Source organism: Chiloscyllium plagiosum, unplaced genomic scaffold (assembly GCF_037043375.1).
Source record: "Chiloscyllium plagiosum isolate Xiang-an unplaced genomic scaffold, Cpla_swu_hap1 HiC_scaffold_36, whole genome shotgun sequence".
Lineage (NCBI taxonomy): Eukaryota > Metazoa > Chordata > Chondrichthyes > Orectolobiformes > Hemiscylliidae > Chiloscyllium > Chiloscyllium plagiosum.
The window spans coordinates 19,076,076-19,091,806 of record NW_028270174.1 but is presented as its reverse complement, the minus strand read 5'-3'; the positions used below and the strand labels follow the sequence as shown (position 1 = coordinate 19,091,806).

Genomic DNA, 15,731 nt, shown 5'->3' with positions numbered 1-15,731 from the left:
TCTGCAGATAGTCAATTCATGTAACATTTTATAAATTCCTACTTTGGAAATAGAACCAGTCTGACTCAAGATTGGAAAATACGTTGACCGTAAATTCAATACTGTGTACTTTAGTTAAGGACTGAAGGAAATACAAGTCTAAAGGTCTGTAATTCAGATTATCTCCATGAGAAATCAATATTTTGCTTTATGTTAATTCATGAGATGTATGCTTTGCTGGCTAGACTGGCATTTATTGCCTATCCCAAACTGACATGGAGAAGGCAATGGTGAGCCTCTTGAACCACTGTAGTCCTTGGAGAATAGGGACACCCACAGTGCTGTCAGAGCAGGATTTCAGGATTGTGACCCAGCAACAAGGAATGAACAGTGATATAGTTCCAAGTAAGAATCGTGTGGGGCTTGGAGGGGAGGTTGCAATCCATGTTGTTCAAGTATATCTGCTGCTGTTGTCCTTCTAGTTGAAGTGTTTGGAAGGTATTGTTGGAGGAGTCTTGGTGAGCTACTGCACTGCAACTTGTAGATAGTATACACTATTGCCACTATGTATCATTAGTGAATGTAATGAATGTTGAAGGTGGTGAATGGAGTGCCAATCAACTGAACTGCTGTTTATGGATGGTATTAGCAGTGAAAAGCATTTCATCAGATTTGACTTGTAGATGGTGGCCAGGAATTGAGGAGACAGCAAGTGAACTATTCGCTGCAGAATTCTATAACTTGCTCTTGTAGCCACAATATTTATATGTAGCTGATTCAATTCAGTTTCTAATCAATGGTAACCCCCAGGTCTTTTATAATGGGGGAATCTGAGATGGCAATGCCACAAATGACAGGGGGTATGGTTAGATTGTCTCCTGTTAGCACGAATGTTACTTGCCGCTTATCAGCTTTGCTGCATATGTAGTCTGCCTCAGTATCTGAGGTTTCATGAATAGTGCTGAACATGGGTTTCACTATCACTGTTCTTTACTAGCTTTTTTTCATTTTACGTGGTTCTATTTTTAGTACAACTAATTTTCCAGAAAACAGTTTTGAAAAAAAAAACATAAGCTGCTTAATTGTGGACCAACTTCAGACATATATGGATTTTTAAACTGACAGCTGAACACACATGTAAAGGCCTATACAGTGTACATGGAAATACTTTTAAAATTTACAGAATCTGAAATATAAAACAATATTGGACTATTGGAAGATTTTGCTGTATTCAACAATGCCTGAAGGGGTCATAGAGCATTTATTTTACTTCCATGTATTTATGAAGCTTTAAGTACTGATCTCTGCCAAATAAACGAAGAAATGGCTCATGTTGCTCTGGTCAAATGCAGAACCAGTACAAGGAAATCCCTTGTTCATAACTGGGAGAACATGACATTTCTAAAATAGCATCCTGATCTCATCACAAAGAACAGAACCTGTGAACATTAAAAATAGCATATCCACCATAGTTGTTGCAGCTGAAACAACTCAAATTAGAAAACCATACTGTGAATACAGTGCAAGACCTGAGAGACTCAATTTCAGTTCATCTTGCAAGTGCAAGAAAATATGAGAAACTTTGAAATGATCAGTTCTTTTTACCAGAAATGCTGTATTCTACAGGTAAGACTGAACAACATCTTAAACTGTAAAGGTGGTTCCCAATTTACGAATGTCTGACGTATGAGCGCTTATATTTATGGACATGATCCAATACAGAAGTGTATAAATATCAAATTAAGATCTGACATACAAACATTTCCTCATACTTATGAATAGCTATTTAATATCGTCCTGCATTGTGTTCCAACTTGCAAACAAATCAACCACGAATGGACTTAAGGACAGAAACCATTTGCAAACCGAGGACTGCCTGTATTTATAAACATTTTCAAAATATTTAATTCTAAAGCAAAATCATCTCACCTCATGATAATAATCCATAATTCCTTTCAAAATTTTCTTCAAATTGCTAACCTGTAAAGTAAAAACGTGCAAATGTAATACAAAGGTAACTGACAATTAATCAATTTAATCAAACAGTTCCTAATAAAAAGAAAAAAAACTGCAAGACTGACTGACTGCATGTTCCTTTTTTGCTGGAGTATTAGTACCTTACTGCATCATACCAGAATCTAATTATAAACAGAAACAAAAACAGAAATTACTGGTAAAGCTCAGCGGGCCTGGCATTTAATTTATTATTGTCACATGTACCAAGATACAGTGAAAAGTACTGTTTTGCTTACTATTCAGGCAAATCATACCTTACACAAGTATATCAGGATAATAGAACAGAATGCAGAAAATTGTTACAGCTACAGAGAAGGGGCAGAGAAAAATCAACTTAAACATATAAGAAGTCTGTTCAAAAGTCTGATTATAGCAGGGAAGAAGCTGTTCTTGAATCAACTAGTATGTGTTTTCAAAGTTTTGTTTCTTCCGTCCAATGGAAGAGAGTAAACCAGAGTGGGAGGGGTCTTATAGTCATACAGTCATAAAGATGTACGGGTCTTTGATTATGTTGGCTGATTTTCCAAGGCAGCGGGGAGGTATAGACTGAGTCAATGGATGGAAGGCTGGTTTGCGTGGACTGCATTCACAACACTAATTTCTTGCGCAGAGCAGTTGCCATATCAAGTTGTATTGTATCCAAATAGGATGCTTCTTATTGTGCGTCTATAATAATTAGTAAGAGTCATGTGAACATGCTATATTGCTTTAGCTTCCTTCAGAAGTGGAGGCATTAGTGTGCTTTCTTGACCATGGCATCAATGTGGATGGACCAGAACAAATTGTCGGTGATATTTACTCTTAGAAACTCAGCACCATTGATACAGACAGGAGCATGTCATCCACTCTGCTTCCTGAAGTCAGTGACCAGCTCTTTCATTTTACTGATACTGAGGGAGAGATTATTGCCTTTACACCATGCCACTAAGCTATCTCTCTCCTATACTCTCATCATTGTTTAAGATCTGACCCTACTGTGGTGGTGCCATCAGCAAACTTGTAAATGGAGTTAGAGCAGAATTTGGTCACACAACTGTGAGTGTATAATAAGTATAGTAAGGGGCTGAGTATGCAGCTTGCAGGGCACCAGTGTTAAACATTACGGAGGAGGTGCTGTCACCCATCTTTATTGATTGTGGGTCAGGAAGTCATGATAGTCTTTGCTTACCGTCCACTATGCTCCAGAGTAAAAGTACAATTAAGCCTAATGTCCTTAAGTAGACTACAAGGCAAGAATGTGGTAATGATACTAACTGAGATATGTAACATGGCCCATGGAATAAATCATTTTTTTAAAAGCCAGTAGCAGACCAAAGGAGGAAAACAAACTGCCCATTCTTCCAAGAGTATTAGCAGTACTACGAGCTTTATTTGGATAAAATGGTGCGAGACAAAATCCTTCTTATCTCCTAAGGAAAAGTCTTGATAACGCCATTTTTCTTGCAGAGAAAAGTTGTTACAGAAGTTTTTTTCTTCTTTCTGGTAGTGATTTCCAATTTTAAATTACAAAATAACCATAATCTTATTTGACCTTTAATCTTTTGAATCCTGAATTTGATAGAAAGGGAAATCTTTGAAGATTTGGTGGCAAAACACAGGATATAAAAGTGATAGCTATCAGCCTATTAGCTAGTAATATCAAGGTCACAAATTTGACCAGATAGGGACAGGAGCAACTATTCCTTACAACAGCTTAACAACTGGCTAAGTCGTGACATCAGTAGTTTAGACAATCGTTCCGAGTGCAACTGGCTTAGGAGGTTAGAGAATGGACTAGAAATAAGAAAGTTGACCAAACATTGGTGATAAAACATTGTTTAAAATTCCCTTTGTTAGATTATTTTTGTTGCAATTCATAATAGTGAATACAATTAGAACAGCTTGATAAGCTGAATTGCATCAGACTAATGACAGCATTATTGTTTGTCTCAAAAAAACACTTTGATCAAAAGCAAACTTATCAAATTAGATATGCTCCAATTCTATATTCTGTCTAGTCCTTATTCCCAAAACATGGAGGAAGTCTTGAAATAGTGTCAGCTTCTCCAGTAACTTAGTTAAAACACCACATTTTCTCATCTTAGATATCATTATAAACTGATCTGCAGCAGGCACTACAGCTGCACTCTACAAATGAAAAGACTATACATAACCTAAAGCTGACCATCTAACTCTGGGAGAAGAGTCTAAAAGTGCACATTATCAGCAGCTAGTCCAATTTTGCCCTCACTTCTGTAATTTTCAAACATGAGTTCTGCCTACCTAAATCCCACTACCTGCTATCGATATCACAGTTCCAGTGTACGTGTTTAAATTTGACTCATTTGTCCAAGAGTAAAATGGTTGTGGGCTCAGTTCTTACCCCGGAACTTTCAGCCTACAATCATTCAGCCATCTCAGTGCATGCTAAGGAACAGTACTCTGTTTGATTCGCCATCATTTAGAGAAGACATTAACTAGCAGTGGCGATATTCAAATAAGAGCAAAGGAGGTCTCCTGGTTTCTTGGGCAACACTTAACTTGCAATCCAATCATAAAACAGCTGGTTTATGTGGTCATTTATTCCCTTACTGCTTATGGAAATTTGCTGTGTATAAATTGGTGCTAAATTTCCCATGTTTAAACAGTAACTGCATTGCAAAGTACTAATTAGCTGTCAAAATATTTTTCAGCTACCTGAATGCAATGATTGCATCTACATGTCTTTTTTTTATTTTCAATTAATCTTTTGCTCTTCATTTCAACACCTCTACTCTTGTCCAAGCTATAAATTCTCATTTAAAAATCCCTCCATTTCATGATCTTCCTTTGCAACTTGCTCAGTCTCAACTGCAATGCTCACCAGTATCTTCTGTGCATGCACTTCCACGACTGTATCACATAGGGTTTTCAGCATATACCATATATTTAGGAATTGATTTTCCTACACCGCTCATCTTGCGCTGTTTCTCCTGGTCTTTAAAGAAACTAACATACCAAACAATGGATGAGTCCAGCATTCAATACCTGAAGTTTTAAGTGAGGATTCTGAATCATTAATTCATTCAATGCAGAAGGAGGATATTTATCCTATCGTGCTTACATTAGTTTTTGAAGAAGAGATGCAATGAGCCCCAAATCCCTGCTCTGAATTTATAATCCCATAATTTCAATTTGAAAGAAGAAAATTAAATTTTGTTTGAAGAGTAAATATTGAAAGTGCGTCCACCATGCATTCAGTCATACATTCCAAATCATAGTTCACTAATTTTTTAAAACTCTTTCTCCTTTGGATTTCATTTGTCAATTACCTACTATAGTTACTAATCCTGTTGAGGCGAAGTCAGCTTCTCCAGCCCAGCCTATCACAGCATCTCTTAATTTGAACTCATCGATTAGATGTCATCTAAGAATTTTCTGCTCCAAGGTTGAAAAATAAAAAGCTTCTCTGTTTTTTTTGCAATCAAAGTTATTTATTCCTGACAGTATTCTGGTAAATCTCTTCTACAGTTTCTGAGTCCTCAATTGTCCTGAATTGGACACATCATGACAGTTGACGAATAACCAGTAATTAGACTATTGTTATTTTGTTTTTGTATCTTATGCCTCGACTAGCAAAGGACTATGTCAAAATAAACAATCATTACTAAATGTCTCAAAATAAGGCCTCTGGTTTGTTGCAGATACCTCACTGTAGACAGAAATGGTCTAATATTTACACTATCCATGGTTTATCTTGGAGTAGACTTTGTTAAGTCCTTTCCCTGGCTTTTAAAGTTAATCTAATCATAGAATCCCTACAGAGCAGAAAGAGGCCAGTCAACCCAACGAGTCTGTAATGGCCTTCCGAAGAGCATCCCACCCTATCCCCAAAATCCTGATTTACCCCTGATTAATCCCCCTAGCCTGCACATCTCTGGATACTACAGGACAACTTAGCATGGTCAATCTACCTCACTTACACAACTTTGAACTGTGGGAGGAAACTGGAGCACACAGTGGACATCCATGCAGGCGTGGAGAGAACATGCAAACTCCACACAAACAAACAATTACCCAAGGCTGAAATCACACCCGAGTACCTGGCGCTGTGATTATGTTAATTGTGCTAATGTTACTTGAAAATTGTTCTTAATCAGAATATATATCAATTTTTAGTTGCAGCACAAAGCTCTATGATATCCAGGTTAACAGTTTTATTCTTATCATTGACTCAGTTTCATTCCGATTTTCCTCTATTGGGGATTTTTAAAAGTGAGCCATGGAAAATAAAAACAAAGACAAATTACCTTTAGTCGCCAGTTGTCCCCCACTTCTGTCTTGATACGACTCATCCAGGTTTCATCAAACCATGACTGATCTCTGCAAATTTAAGACAAATTTATTTTCTTTTTAAAAATGTTTGCACCATTAAATCAATATGTCTATGCACATTACATTTCACCTTGGATATTGATCAGTGGAAATATGAAGCACACATGAAAATTCAAAGATTGCCTGAAAGTCAATGAAGTCACTTAATACATGGTTAAGTGAATTAAGTAATGTTGAAAGAAATTATGCTGTCAACTAAGATGCAAGATGCACATCTTCAAAAAGTAGAAATTCAAAACCAAAAAGTAGAAGTCTTACTAAGTTTATGGCCGCAAGCATTTACACGTTTTGCGCCATATGCTGCTAGCAAACCTTTCGGAGACATCCTACTTTTTATTGGAAAAAACCTAAACTGTCACTTGAATGCTAAAACTGCATCAAATTACAATTTACTTTGCTTTTTGAATTCAATTTTGGTCAAGCATGGATTAAGGTGAAGGATATGGAAAGTACAAACAGTTAAGCAACTAGATTTAACAATGCTGAATTTAAGTGAGAATTAAATTAATATAAATAAAGTTAAAATAAGTATTGAGAAACAAAGTTGCTCCTTGATAGGCTGAATTTAAGTATCATGAAATTTCTATGAGAAAGGAAACAGGTGAAATGCAGGAAAAACAAGCACAGGAAGAGCATCTAAAATTCTGTGTTGTTACATCATAATTGGGCCTCATCCTACAAATCCTGATCAACTGACAATATCAATATTTCTAGCGTGCTCCAGAAATTAACCATACCTGACAAATCAGGTACCATTTTTCAAAACAAATTATTTACAACATAAACCATAAGTGTTGCTACCGGAAACAAAACAGCTTCCATAGGAACTAAAACAGAATTGCTTGAAAATGTCAGCAGATCTGGCAGCATCTGTGGAGAGAAATCAGAGTTAACTTTTCAGATCCAGTGACCCTTCTTTAGTTTTCAGTTCTGAAGAAGCAACAACCAAAACATTAACGCTGATTGCGATTCACATATGCTGCCAGACTTGTTGAGATTTTCTAGCTATTTCTATTTTTCTTCTTATTTCGGATTTGCAGCATCTGCATTTCCTTTTGTCTAGCTTCAATAGGAATTAGCAATCAAAGAAAAAAATAGCTGAAGTGAATAACACATCCACAGCCCATTGGCTCTAGTTTATCTGTAACTAGCCTTTCTCCACTGCTTGAACCAGGTGGCACAGTGGTTAGCACTGCTGCCTCACAGCGCCAGAGACCCGGGTTCAATTCCCGCCTCAGGCAACTGACTGTGTGGAGTTTGCACGTTCTCCCCGTGTTTGCGTGGGTTTCCTCCGGGTGCTCCGGTTTCCTCCCACAGTCCAAAGATGTGCAGGTCAGGTGAATTGGCCATGCTAAATTGTCCGTAGTGTTAGGTATGAGGTAAATGTAGGGGTATGGGTGGGTTTCGCTTCGGCGGGTCGGTGTGGACTCGTTGGGCTGAAGGGCCTGTTTCCACACTGTAATCTAATCTAATCTATGTAATCTATGTATAAACGGCACTTGTAATGAGATTGGGTAACTTGTTTTTGAGGAAGTACAGTAACCTTTCAAATATTCTTGGCTTTTAGCAGTTTTTCTCTCCATTTCCATCCACAATCAAAAATACAGAAAAGTGGTTAGAAGTTTGTGATAAACTATGCATAAAATATACATAGTTATTCTAATAACACAGCTTGCTGGAGAAACAGGTGCAGCTGCATCACAACTTATTTCTGCATTTTATTTCATAATGTATATTAGATTCTATTTGGGTGCAATTTGCATAGAACTGGGATTAAAAATTAGTGCAAAACAAAGGATTACTTTCAGACAATAGAAAGATGGAACATTATATTTTCAAACTCACATTTTCTGTAAGACTTGTGCCATTACAACCCCACTTGTCAAATCGTCTATTTTCTTGCATGGCACCTGTACACCAAATGTCTGGACCTTCAATACAAAAGAATTTAAACTATTAGCTTATATATAACTTCACACTGTTTGATCTGAAAAATTAGGTTTCCACATTTTATGTGATGTGATGCATGTTATTTTCATTGTTGTCAACTAATGAATAATGCCCTATAATTATAGTACGGTCTTCTTTTCCATTGTTGACAGTGTTTTTTTGGAAGTTGGGAAAGAGGTTGCAAGGAACACATCAAAATTTACAGGCTTCCTAAAGGAATGCATTAATCATTGAGAATTTATCAAACAGAAAAATTTGGAAAAACAATTCAGAAGCAATGTTTCTGATGAATAATTTACTGATGCAATACTCAAAACAACCCACTAAATAAGCGCATATAAGCAAGTTAGTATTCATGTAGACTATGGGGGCCCCCAATTTACTATCATCCAATTTATGAACATAATCCCATGTGTGCGCGTAATTTTACAGATCCAATATATGAACATTGCCTCGAATTTCCGATCAGCTATTTTATATTGGCCTGCATTGCATTCCAACTTCTGAATAAATAGACTCACAAAAAGACTCAGGAGCAGAAACCATTCACAACCCAAGGACTGGCTGTACATCCATCTACAATGCACACATACTTACTGGTGCCATTATTTATTGGTGCTACCTCATACAACATTGACATAAGTGGACTTATTCAACATCTATTCTTCAATAAGCCTTATTTTTCTTTCATATTTTCTTTCTGTTCATCACAGGAATTCTGTGCCCATCCAGCACTTAGCATTCCATTGCCACATCAACATCAAAATACATTTTTAATCACATAGTAAAATGACCCAAAACATTTTATAAGAAAGTTAAGATTTGACAACGAACCCAAACGGGAAGCTAGCAAAACTGATAAAAACAACTGACAAAGAGGTCGGCTTCAAGAAGTATTTTGAAGGAGGAACGTGAGGTAAAGGCTCAAAGAGGTTTATGGAAACATCTCCAGAGCCTAGGGCCTTGGCAAACGAAGGCACACCCATCAGTGGTGATCACCAAGGGGACAGAATTGAAGTAGCAGATAGCTGAGCATTGGAAGCTGGAGGTGATTTTAAGGTGGGGGAACTTAGGGCATGGGCACACTTTGTATACTCTGAAAGCATGAGATGATCCAATGAGAGAGATATGCCAACTGCATTTTAGAATAGTCTTAACTCTACAAGTGAAGTAGATGAGCTGAAACAGAAGCATCACAGAACCGTAGAATCCCTACCCAATGTGGAAATAGGCCATTCAGCCCAAGTCCACATTGATCATACCACCCAAGAGTACCTCTGTGCAATAACTGAGCCTATTTCAATCTTCATAGTGATGCTTAACTCTATGGCTCAGTGATTAACACTGCTACCTCGCAGTACCAGAAACACAGGTGCGATTTCACCCTCGGACAACTGTATAAACTCCACACAGGCATTCCCCTCGTGTCTGTGTGGGTTTCCTCTGGGTGCTCCAGTTTCCTCTCACAATCCAAAGATATGCAGGTTAAGTGGATTGGCTATGCCAAGTGAAGGGTTACAAGGATAGAGTAAGGAGGTGGGCCTGGATGGTATGGTCAGTGTGGAGTTGACAGGCTGAATGGCCTGTTTCCACATTATAGGGATTCTATGGTTCTGTGATGCTACTGTCTCAGCTCATCTACCTCACTTGTAGAGTTAAAACTATTGTAACTTGTGGTTTGTATACCTCTCTCATTGTATACTCTGAAAGCATGACATCATCCAAAGTCTGTAAATTTACAATCACTACTAAACTGCAGGTTTGGAGATTTCAAGCAATATCAAAGTGGCAAACTTATCAGATTAGGGAGTAGGCTGTTTAGTGAGAAATAACATTCAATATGAACAAATGCAAAGTGACAAGAATGGGAACGTAAAATAAAAAGTGGGAATGTAAACTGAACTGCTTTTGCCTGCAGGACAACAAGAATCTGGTGGTATCAATGATATTTTGTATGGCACTGTATGACAAAAGTTGAAAAAAACCCAAGATAATTTAAAAATGTATATAAAGATAGTGCTCAAAAGTCCAGGTAACTTTAGATTTGTATAAGGCATTGATATAATGATAACTGGAGTAATTTATATATTTCTGAACTTGGTACAAGATGCAGAGCAGAAAAGATCAACTTAACTGCTTAGCTTAAGGCATCAGATCAAAGCTTACCACATTTGGAAAACTTGCAACTGTTTATTCTGAAGAGGAGCTAAGTCAACAGATGTTAATTAAGATCCTTGGGGAAACAGAAGATAAACTCTGATGTTGTGCTCAAGATTGCTACTAAGTCTAGACAAGTTAATTTACAAAAGAGTGGGGAATTTCTGGAATAAACACCTTTAATGAAAATGCTTATCATAGCATTCTCATTTAGAATCCTTCATGGATCATTTAAGCTAGTTGTGTTACACTGGAGTTATGCTTGTTTTCTTTTATTGTAGAATGCTTCTCATCTTCCTTTGTTGCCACAATAATCTGTATGGCCGGTCCCAGTTATGCTTATGAACAGTGCTGGCCCTCAGGATGTTGATTGTGGGGTATTCAACAATTAGAATGCCATTAACTGTCAAGATGACATAGATAGGCTTTCTCATTGTAGATGTTCATTGTCCAACACTTGCAGAAGATAAATACTATTTACATTTGCTTTAGTTCAACATTGACCAAGTCTCGATGCACCTGGCATGGATTATTCCATTATCTGAGGAGTTGTCAGTCCAGTACAACAAATGAAATTCAGCAAACATCCTCACTTGACATCATAAAAGGATAGGTAACTGAACCTATGTGATTATCCTAAGGAACTCATCTAACTATGTCCTGGAGCTGAAGTGATGGTGTCTAACGATAATCCTTTTCTTTTGTGCCAAGTTCAAGACAAGCTAGTTTCTTCTGAATTTCCATGGAGTTTAATTTTACTCTGAACGTCAACTGCTGTCAATGTCATAGATAGTCACTCTCACTTCACCGATTGATCTAGCAACTATGTCTTTGACTGGACAAGGTCTGAAGACTAGCAATCTGACAGAACATAAACTGAGTATCGGTAAACAGTTTATTGGTGAATTGGTGCCATTTGATAGTACATTATAAATTCTTCATTATTTTGTTGAGTGAACAATAACTAGTTCAATCGGATTGCTGGTGCTTTCGTAGATATTGTGTGCCTGGACATTTTGTTTTAGTGTTGGGTAGAAGCCAGTGTTGGGTAGAAGCCAGTGTTGTAATCATTGTTAGTTTGACTTGAGGGCAGCAAGTTCTAGACCACAGATCTTTTTAGGCCTGCAACCAGTGTTCTGTTTGAGTCCTTCACTTTTACTGCATCCATTGCACTCACCCATCCCATCAGATATTCCTTCAACTGCCAGGCACTAATCTCAAATTCCTACCCTAAACCACTCTCTCTTCTTTGGTAAAGCTCTTAATTATTTGCCTTCATGTCATAAGTGAATCAGTGTCAAATTTTGTGTGATAAAGTTACTGGAAATTACCAATCATTTATTACATTAAAAGTGCTGTACAAAGACAAGCAAAGGGAAATAGAAACACTGGGGAAAAGTGAAATAAAATGTGAAAAGTTAGTACAAAGTTCACAGCTATTGACTAAACAGATGGGGCTTCCTTAGAATGGAGACTTCAAGGAGGGAAAACACTAGAAATACACATGTTAGGCAGTATTTGTAGGAGTTAAACATGATGTCACAATTTTGAAATATCAACTTATGTTTATCTCCATAGAGACTACCAGACCTTGAGTATTTCCAGCATCATATTAGTTAAAATCCCTGCATCAAAGTATTTTGCTTTTGAAGACTAACATAACATCTGTTACATGCCTGCGTGCTGGAGCTCTGATGAAAGGTCACAGGTCTAAAATGTCAACTTCCGTTTCTAATGACAGATGCCCGGCAGACTTGTTGGGCATTTCTGAAATTTGAGAGAGAATATTATGGCTACAAGAGGTGTATTTTATCCTTTTTTGTTTTGAAGAAAGGTTGAGAGAGTGGTACTGAGCAGTTCGCTCCAAAGTAAATAAAGTAAACAGCTTGCAAGGCTTGGGATTTTTTTTTAAAGTTGGAACAATAGAAGCAACCTGAATGGGTGGGATCAAGCTCCAAAGAACCAGGATTATTTTAAGCTTTAGCCTTCACTAACAGTTGCTGTGGTCTTGAAGCTGCACATAAATGCTCGTATTCCTCTGTTGCAGCTAAAAGCTAGGGTTCTTCCCACTGCTGGAATTGCACGTGAAACAATCTATTTTACTGAATTTGCCTTTGCTGGGAGTGTATTTATGGAATGTTACAATATTTGAACAGTTAATTAGTAGTAGTTAATATATTTATTATTTTGTTTTGCATTTCAATAGTTACAGTTAAGCCTTTTCTTTAATTTGTCTATATTTTAAGTGGTGTAAAAATATAGGGTATTTAGCTTAACATCAAGTAGTTTGAGCAATTGAATTACATCTGGAATGTACACCTTTAAAATAAGTAAACGTTAGTCTAGACTATCTTAACACATTTTGGAAGGTTTGCTATAACATTTGTGTGTTTTATTTTACATTTGTTCATGGATAGATAGAAACAGAGATAATCATCTTACTTGTAGGAGAGTTCAAAACCAGAGGCTACAAACATAGGATAGCTGCTAATAATTCAGCAAGGAAATAACAGGTCACACAGTAAAGAATTGAAAAGCCCGTGCTAATGAAGGGCTTTTGCCCGAAACGTTGATTTTCCTGCTCGTCAGATGCTGCCTGATCTACTGTGTTTTTCCAGCACCACACTCTTGACTCTAATCTCCAGCATCTGCAGTCCTCACTTTCGCCTATAAATAAATTGAGAAATCACTACCGCAAAAAGTGGTTGCAGCACATAGCTTACATACTTTCAAAAGGAAACCAGGCATGAAGGAAGATGGAATAGAGTGATATTCTAAAATGCCTGAAACGTCGATTTTCCTGCTCCTCGGATGCTGCCTGACCTGCTGTGCTTTTCCAGCACCACTCTAATCTAGACTCTGATCTCCAGCATCTCACGTATGCCAGATATGCTAAAAGACTGAGAAAGAGCTGTTATAATGGACTGAGATTCTGGTGCAGTATAAACACTACGGACTAGATGGGCCCAATGGCCCGTTTCCGCGTAGTGCATTCCATGTAAATCAAAGTGAAGAAGGCAGAGGAGTGAGACCTAGGGGAAAGTGAAGGGGGGGGGGGGGGGGCGAGCATTTTAAGCAGAAACACGCCGGTGTTCTAGACAGAGGCATTGACAAGGCGTTGATAAAAGCGAGTTAAAACAGCAGCAGAGGCTGCACGCCCGCCCTGTCAGCTGACACATACCAACACAGACCATGTCGATGCCGGTAACCACACGGTCGCTGTCAACCGTGTTCACAGCTCCAACGGAACTAAAGACAGGAAGCCAGTGTTTTGCTTTTCTCTCACACACACAATGGCGACCGGGTCATTAACTGCAGCGACAAAAGCATCATCAGCCACAGGGGCCCCTCCTCCTCCACCCCGTATTCGGGTGATGTTCGACCACCGACGGTAGACTCTTTATGCCGGTCCGATAGTGACAGGATACCGGGCCCCAGATACAGGGACGATCGCTTTTCATTTGGGTCTCGCCTCACTTACCCACGTTAGGAGGCTCTCGCACAATTCGATCCGGTCCACGTTCATCTCTCTACCTCTTTCTCCCCGCCCCCTCCCCTTGCCACGGTCTCTGTCGCCGACAACAAAGAAGCCGCCGCCGCCGCTACTGCTCGCGCCGCCAACCACCCGAGGTTCCACAACGTCACCACATTCCAGCTCCAGCTGGACCCACCCGCCGTCACGGCGCCTGCGCCAACACCACCGCTCTCTGGACCCAACCTCCGGAAGACGGACAGCGCTTGCGCCAGCTCCCTTGATCCAAAGCCCCCTTCATCGCGCCTGCGTCGATGGGCTGGGTGTTGACGGTGTCTGATGTTTGTGGGTTTGGAGAGTTAGGAAAGTGACAGGTCGGTAGTTGGGTGGGTTTTTGAGGCACGGAATGACTAGAAAAAGGAAAGAAAGGGGCGTTCATAGACGGGAACAATACGGACAGTAACAATCTCACGTTTGTGAAAGTGTCGACGGAGTTGTTTCTCCTGGAAGGGACAGGTAATAAGGTGCGGCCTGTTGGTACCAAGCCTCAACCCTTTGCTATAGTAATCATACAGCTCATTATATTGTGTGTCCTCTTTCAATGTAGTTGCCTCTGAGAATTTCACTCCCTGTACTATTAGGCGCAACAAGAGGAAATGTGACATGGAGAGGGTTAATCAGAGATTTTGAAAAAAAACCAATTGGAAACAATCAGCAGGGCTGGCAGCGGAACTGACGTTTTTCTCTTTTTGTTTCCGATTTCCAATCTTCACAGTTTTAACAATGAAAATACTCTCAATGCGTCTTTAATACCGCAGATGCGAAATAAGAGATACTTTGTTTTCCTCGTCCTCTTTTGTAAAGCTTTTGACAGGCTCATTGAACCCAGCTTTTTAAAGGAGCCATCACCAAAGAATAATCCATTAGAAGATATTTGCATCCTGTACATGAGCTTTTTTTTAATTGTCCTTCGTTCAACCCTGTCAACACTTGAAGAATGTTAGTTACCTCCCCCCCCCCCCCCCCCCAGACAGTAACTGAATTTAGATATTTCAGGTTGTAAGTCTTTCAATAAGTGAGTTAACCAGCCTTGTGTTACACAGGATTGAAATGTTTTGAGTTGAAAGATGTTGATTGTGAGAAAGTTTTCTCACACTTTCACAGTAAGCCTTGTGAGAAACAAAAGCTCACTCACTTTAATAATTTCAGTCCGAGACCAAATATCTGAAACAGAATCGTTTATTTGTACACTTGCAAGTGGGTGCCTTGTCTAATTGCCAGGTAAGGCAATGACAAATGCACAGTAAATCCCAACAAACTCTTGCAACTTATACAGTTTTTTCCCATATGTTTTCCTTATTCCATTGTTTGTTCCCTGCTTCGCTTACGTCATTCATTTCCTTAAGACTGATCCCACAACTTCTGTTTATCCGGCCTTGTCAGTGACAAATGTCTATCTCTGCTCCCATAAGGGTGTTTGACGTCATCCCATCCTTTGCTTACCATTATCTGCTCCCTCCATCTGCGCTGCCCCTCACAGCATCTTATCACTAAGCTCTTTTAATTGGGGTTTGTTCCTGTGTCTCTGTGGAAGTGGGGAAAACAGATGTTTTTCCTGTTTGCCCATACATCCACCACTGTTCTGTAATCACGACTCATGCTAACATATCCTTTCTTTTTGTTGAATATATATTTTCTCATTCCTGTTCTGTATCAGAATTTATAGTTGCAGAAATAACATTAATTCATTTATATCCCACAATTTCCCTTTTTTCTTTTGATTACCATTTGTTATCTTCTGCAT

At 38.7% G+C, this 15,731-nt stretch overlaps 2 protein-coding genes across 12 annotated transcripts in view; one reads left to right on the top strand and one right to left on the bottom strand.

The window, feature by feature from the left end:
- The window catches only part of hook3 (hook microtubule-tethering protein 3), an 80,390-nt gene extending 66,302 nt beyond the window's left edge, over positions 1–14,088 (bottom strand). For 4 of the 5 annotated variants that reach the window (XM_087980017.1, XM_087980016.1, XM_043674257.2 and 1 more), the window contains exons 1-4: positions 13,937–14,087; positions 8,194–8,279; positions 6,264–6,336; positions 1,909–1,959 (exon numbers count right to left, since the gene is read on the bottom strand). In XM_087980017.1, the coding sequence (XP_087836143.1) occupies positions 1,909–1,959; positions 6,264–6,336; positions 8,194–8,279; positions 13,937–13,981 (255 nt within the window). In that variant the 5' untranslated portion in view covers positions 13,982–14,087. Of the gene's footprint in view, positions 1–1,908; positions 1,960–6,263; positions 6,337–8,193; positions 8,280–13,936 lie in introns of all 5 variants that reach the window. The other variant, XM_043674255.2, reaches the window with a different exon arrangement.
- Positions 14,089–14,235: 147 nt separating this feature from the next.
- The window catches only part of LOC122539428 (E3 ubiquitin-protein ligase RNF170-like), a 54,832-nt gene continuing 53,336 nt past the window's right edge, over positions 14,236–15,731 (top strand). For 2 of the 7 annotated variants that reach the window (XM_087980019.1, XM_087980022.1), the window contains exon 1: positions 14,236–14,451. The gene's annotated coding sequence lies outside the window, so the exon portion shown is untranslated. The remainder of the gene's footprint in view (positions 14,452–15,731) is intronic. The other 5 variants (XM_087980020.1, XM_043674265.2, XM_043674264.2 and 2 more) reach the window with 5 other exon arrangements.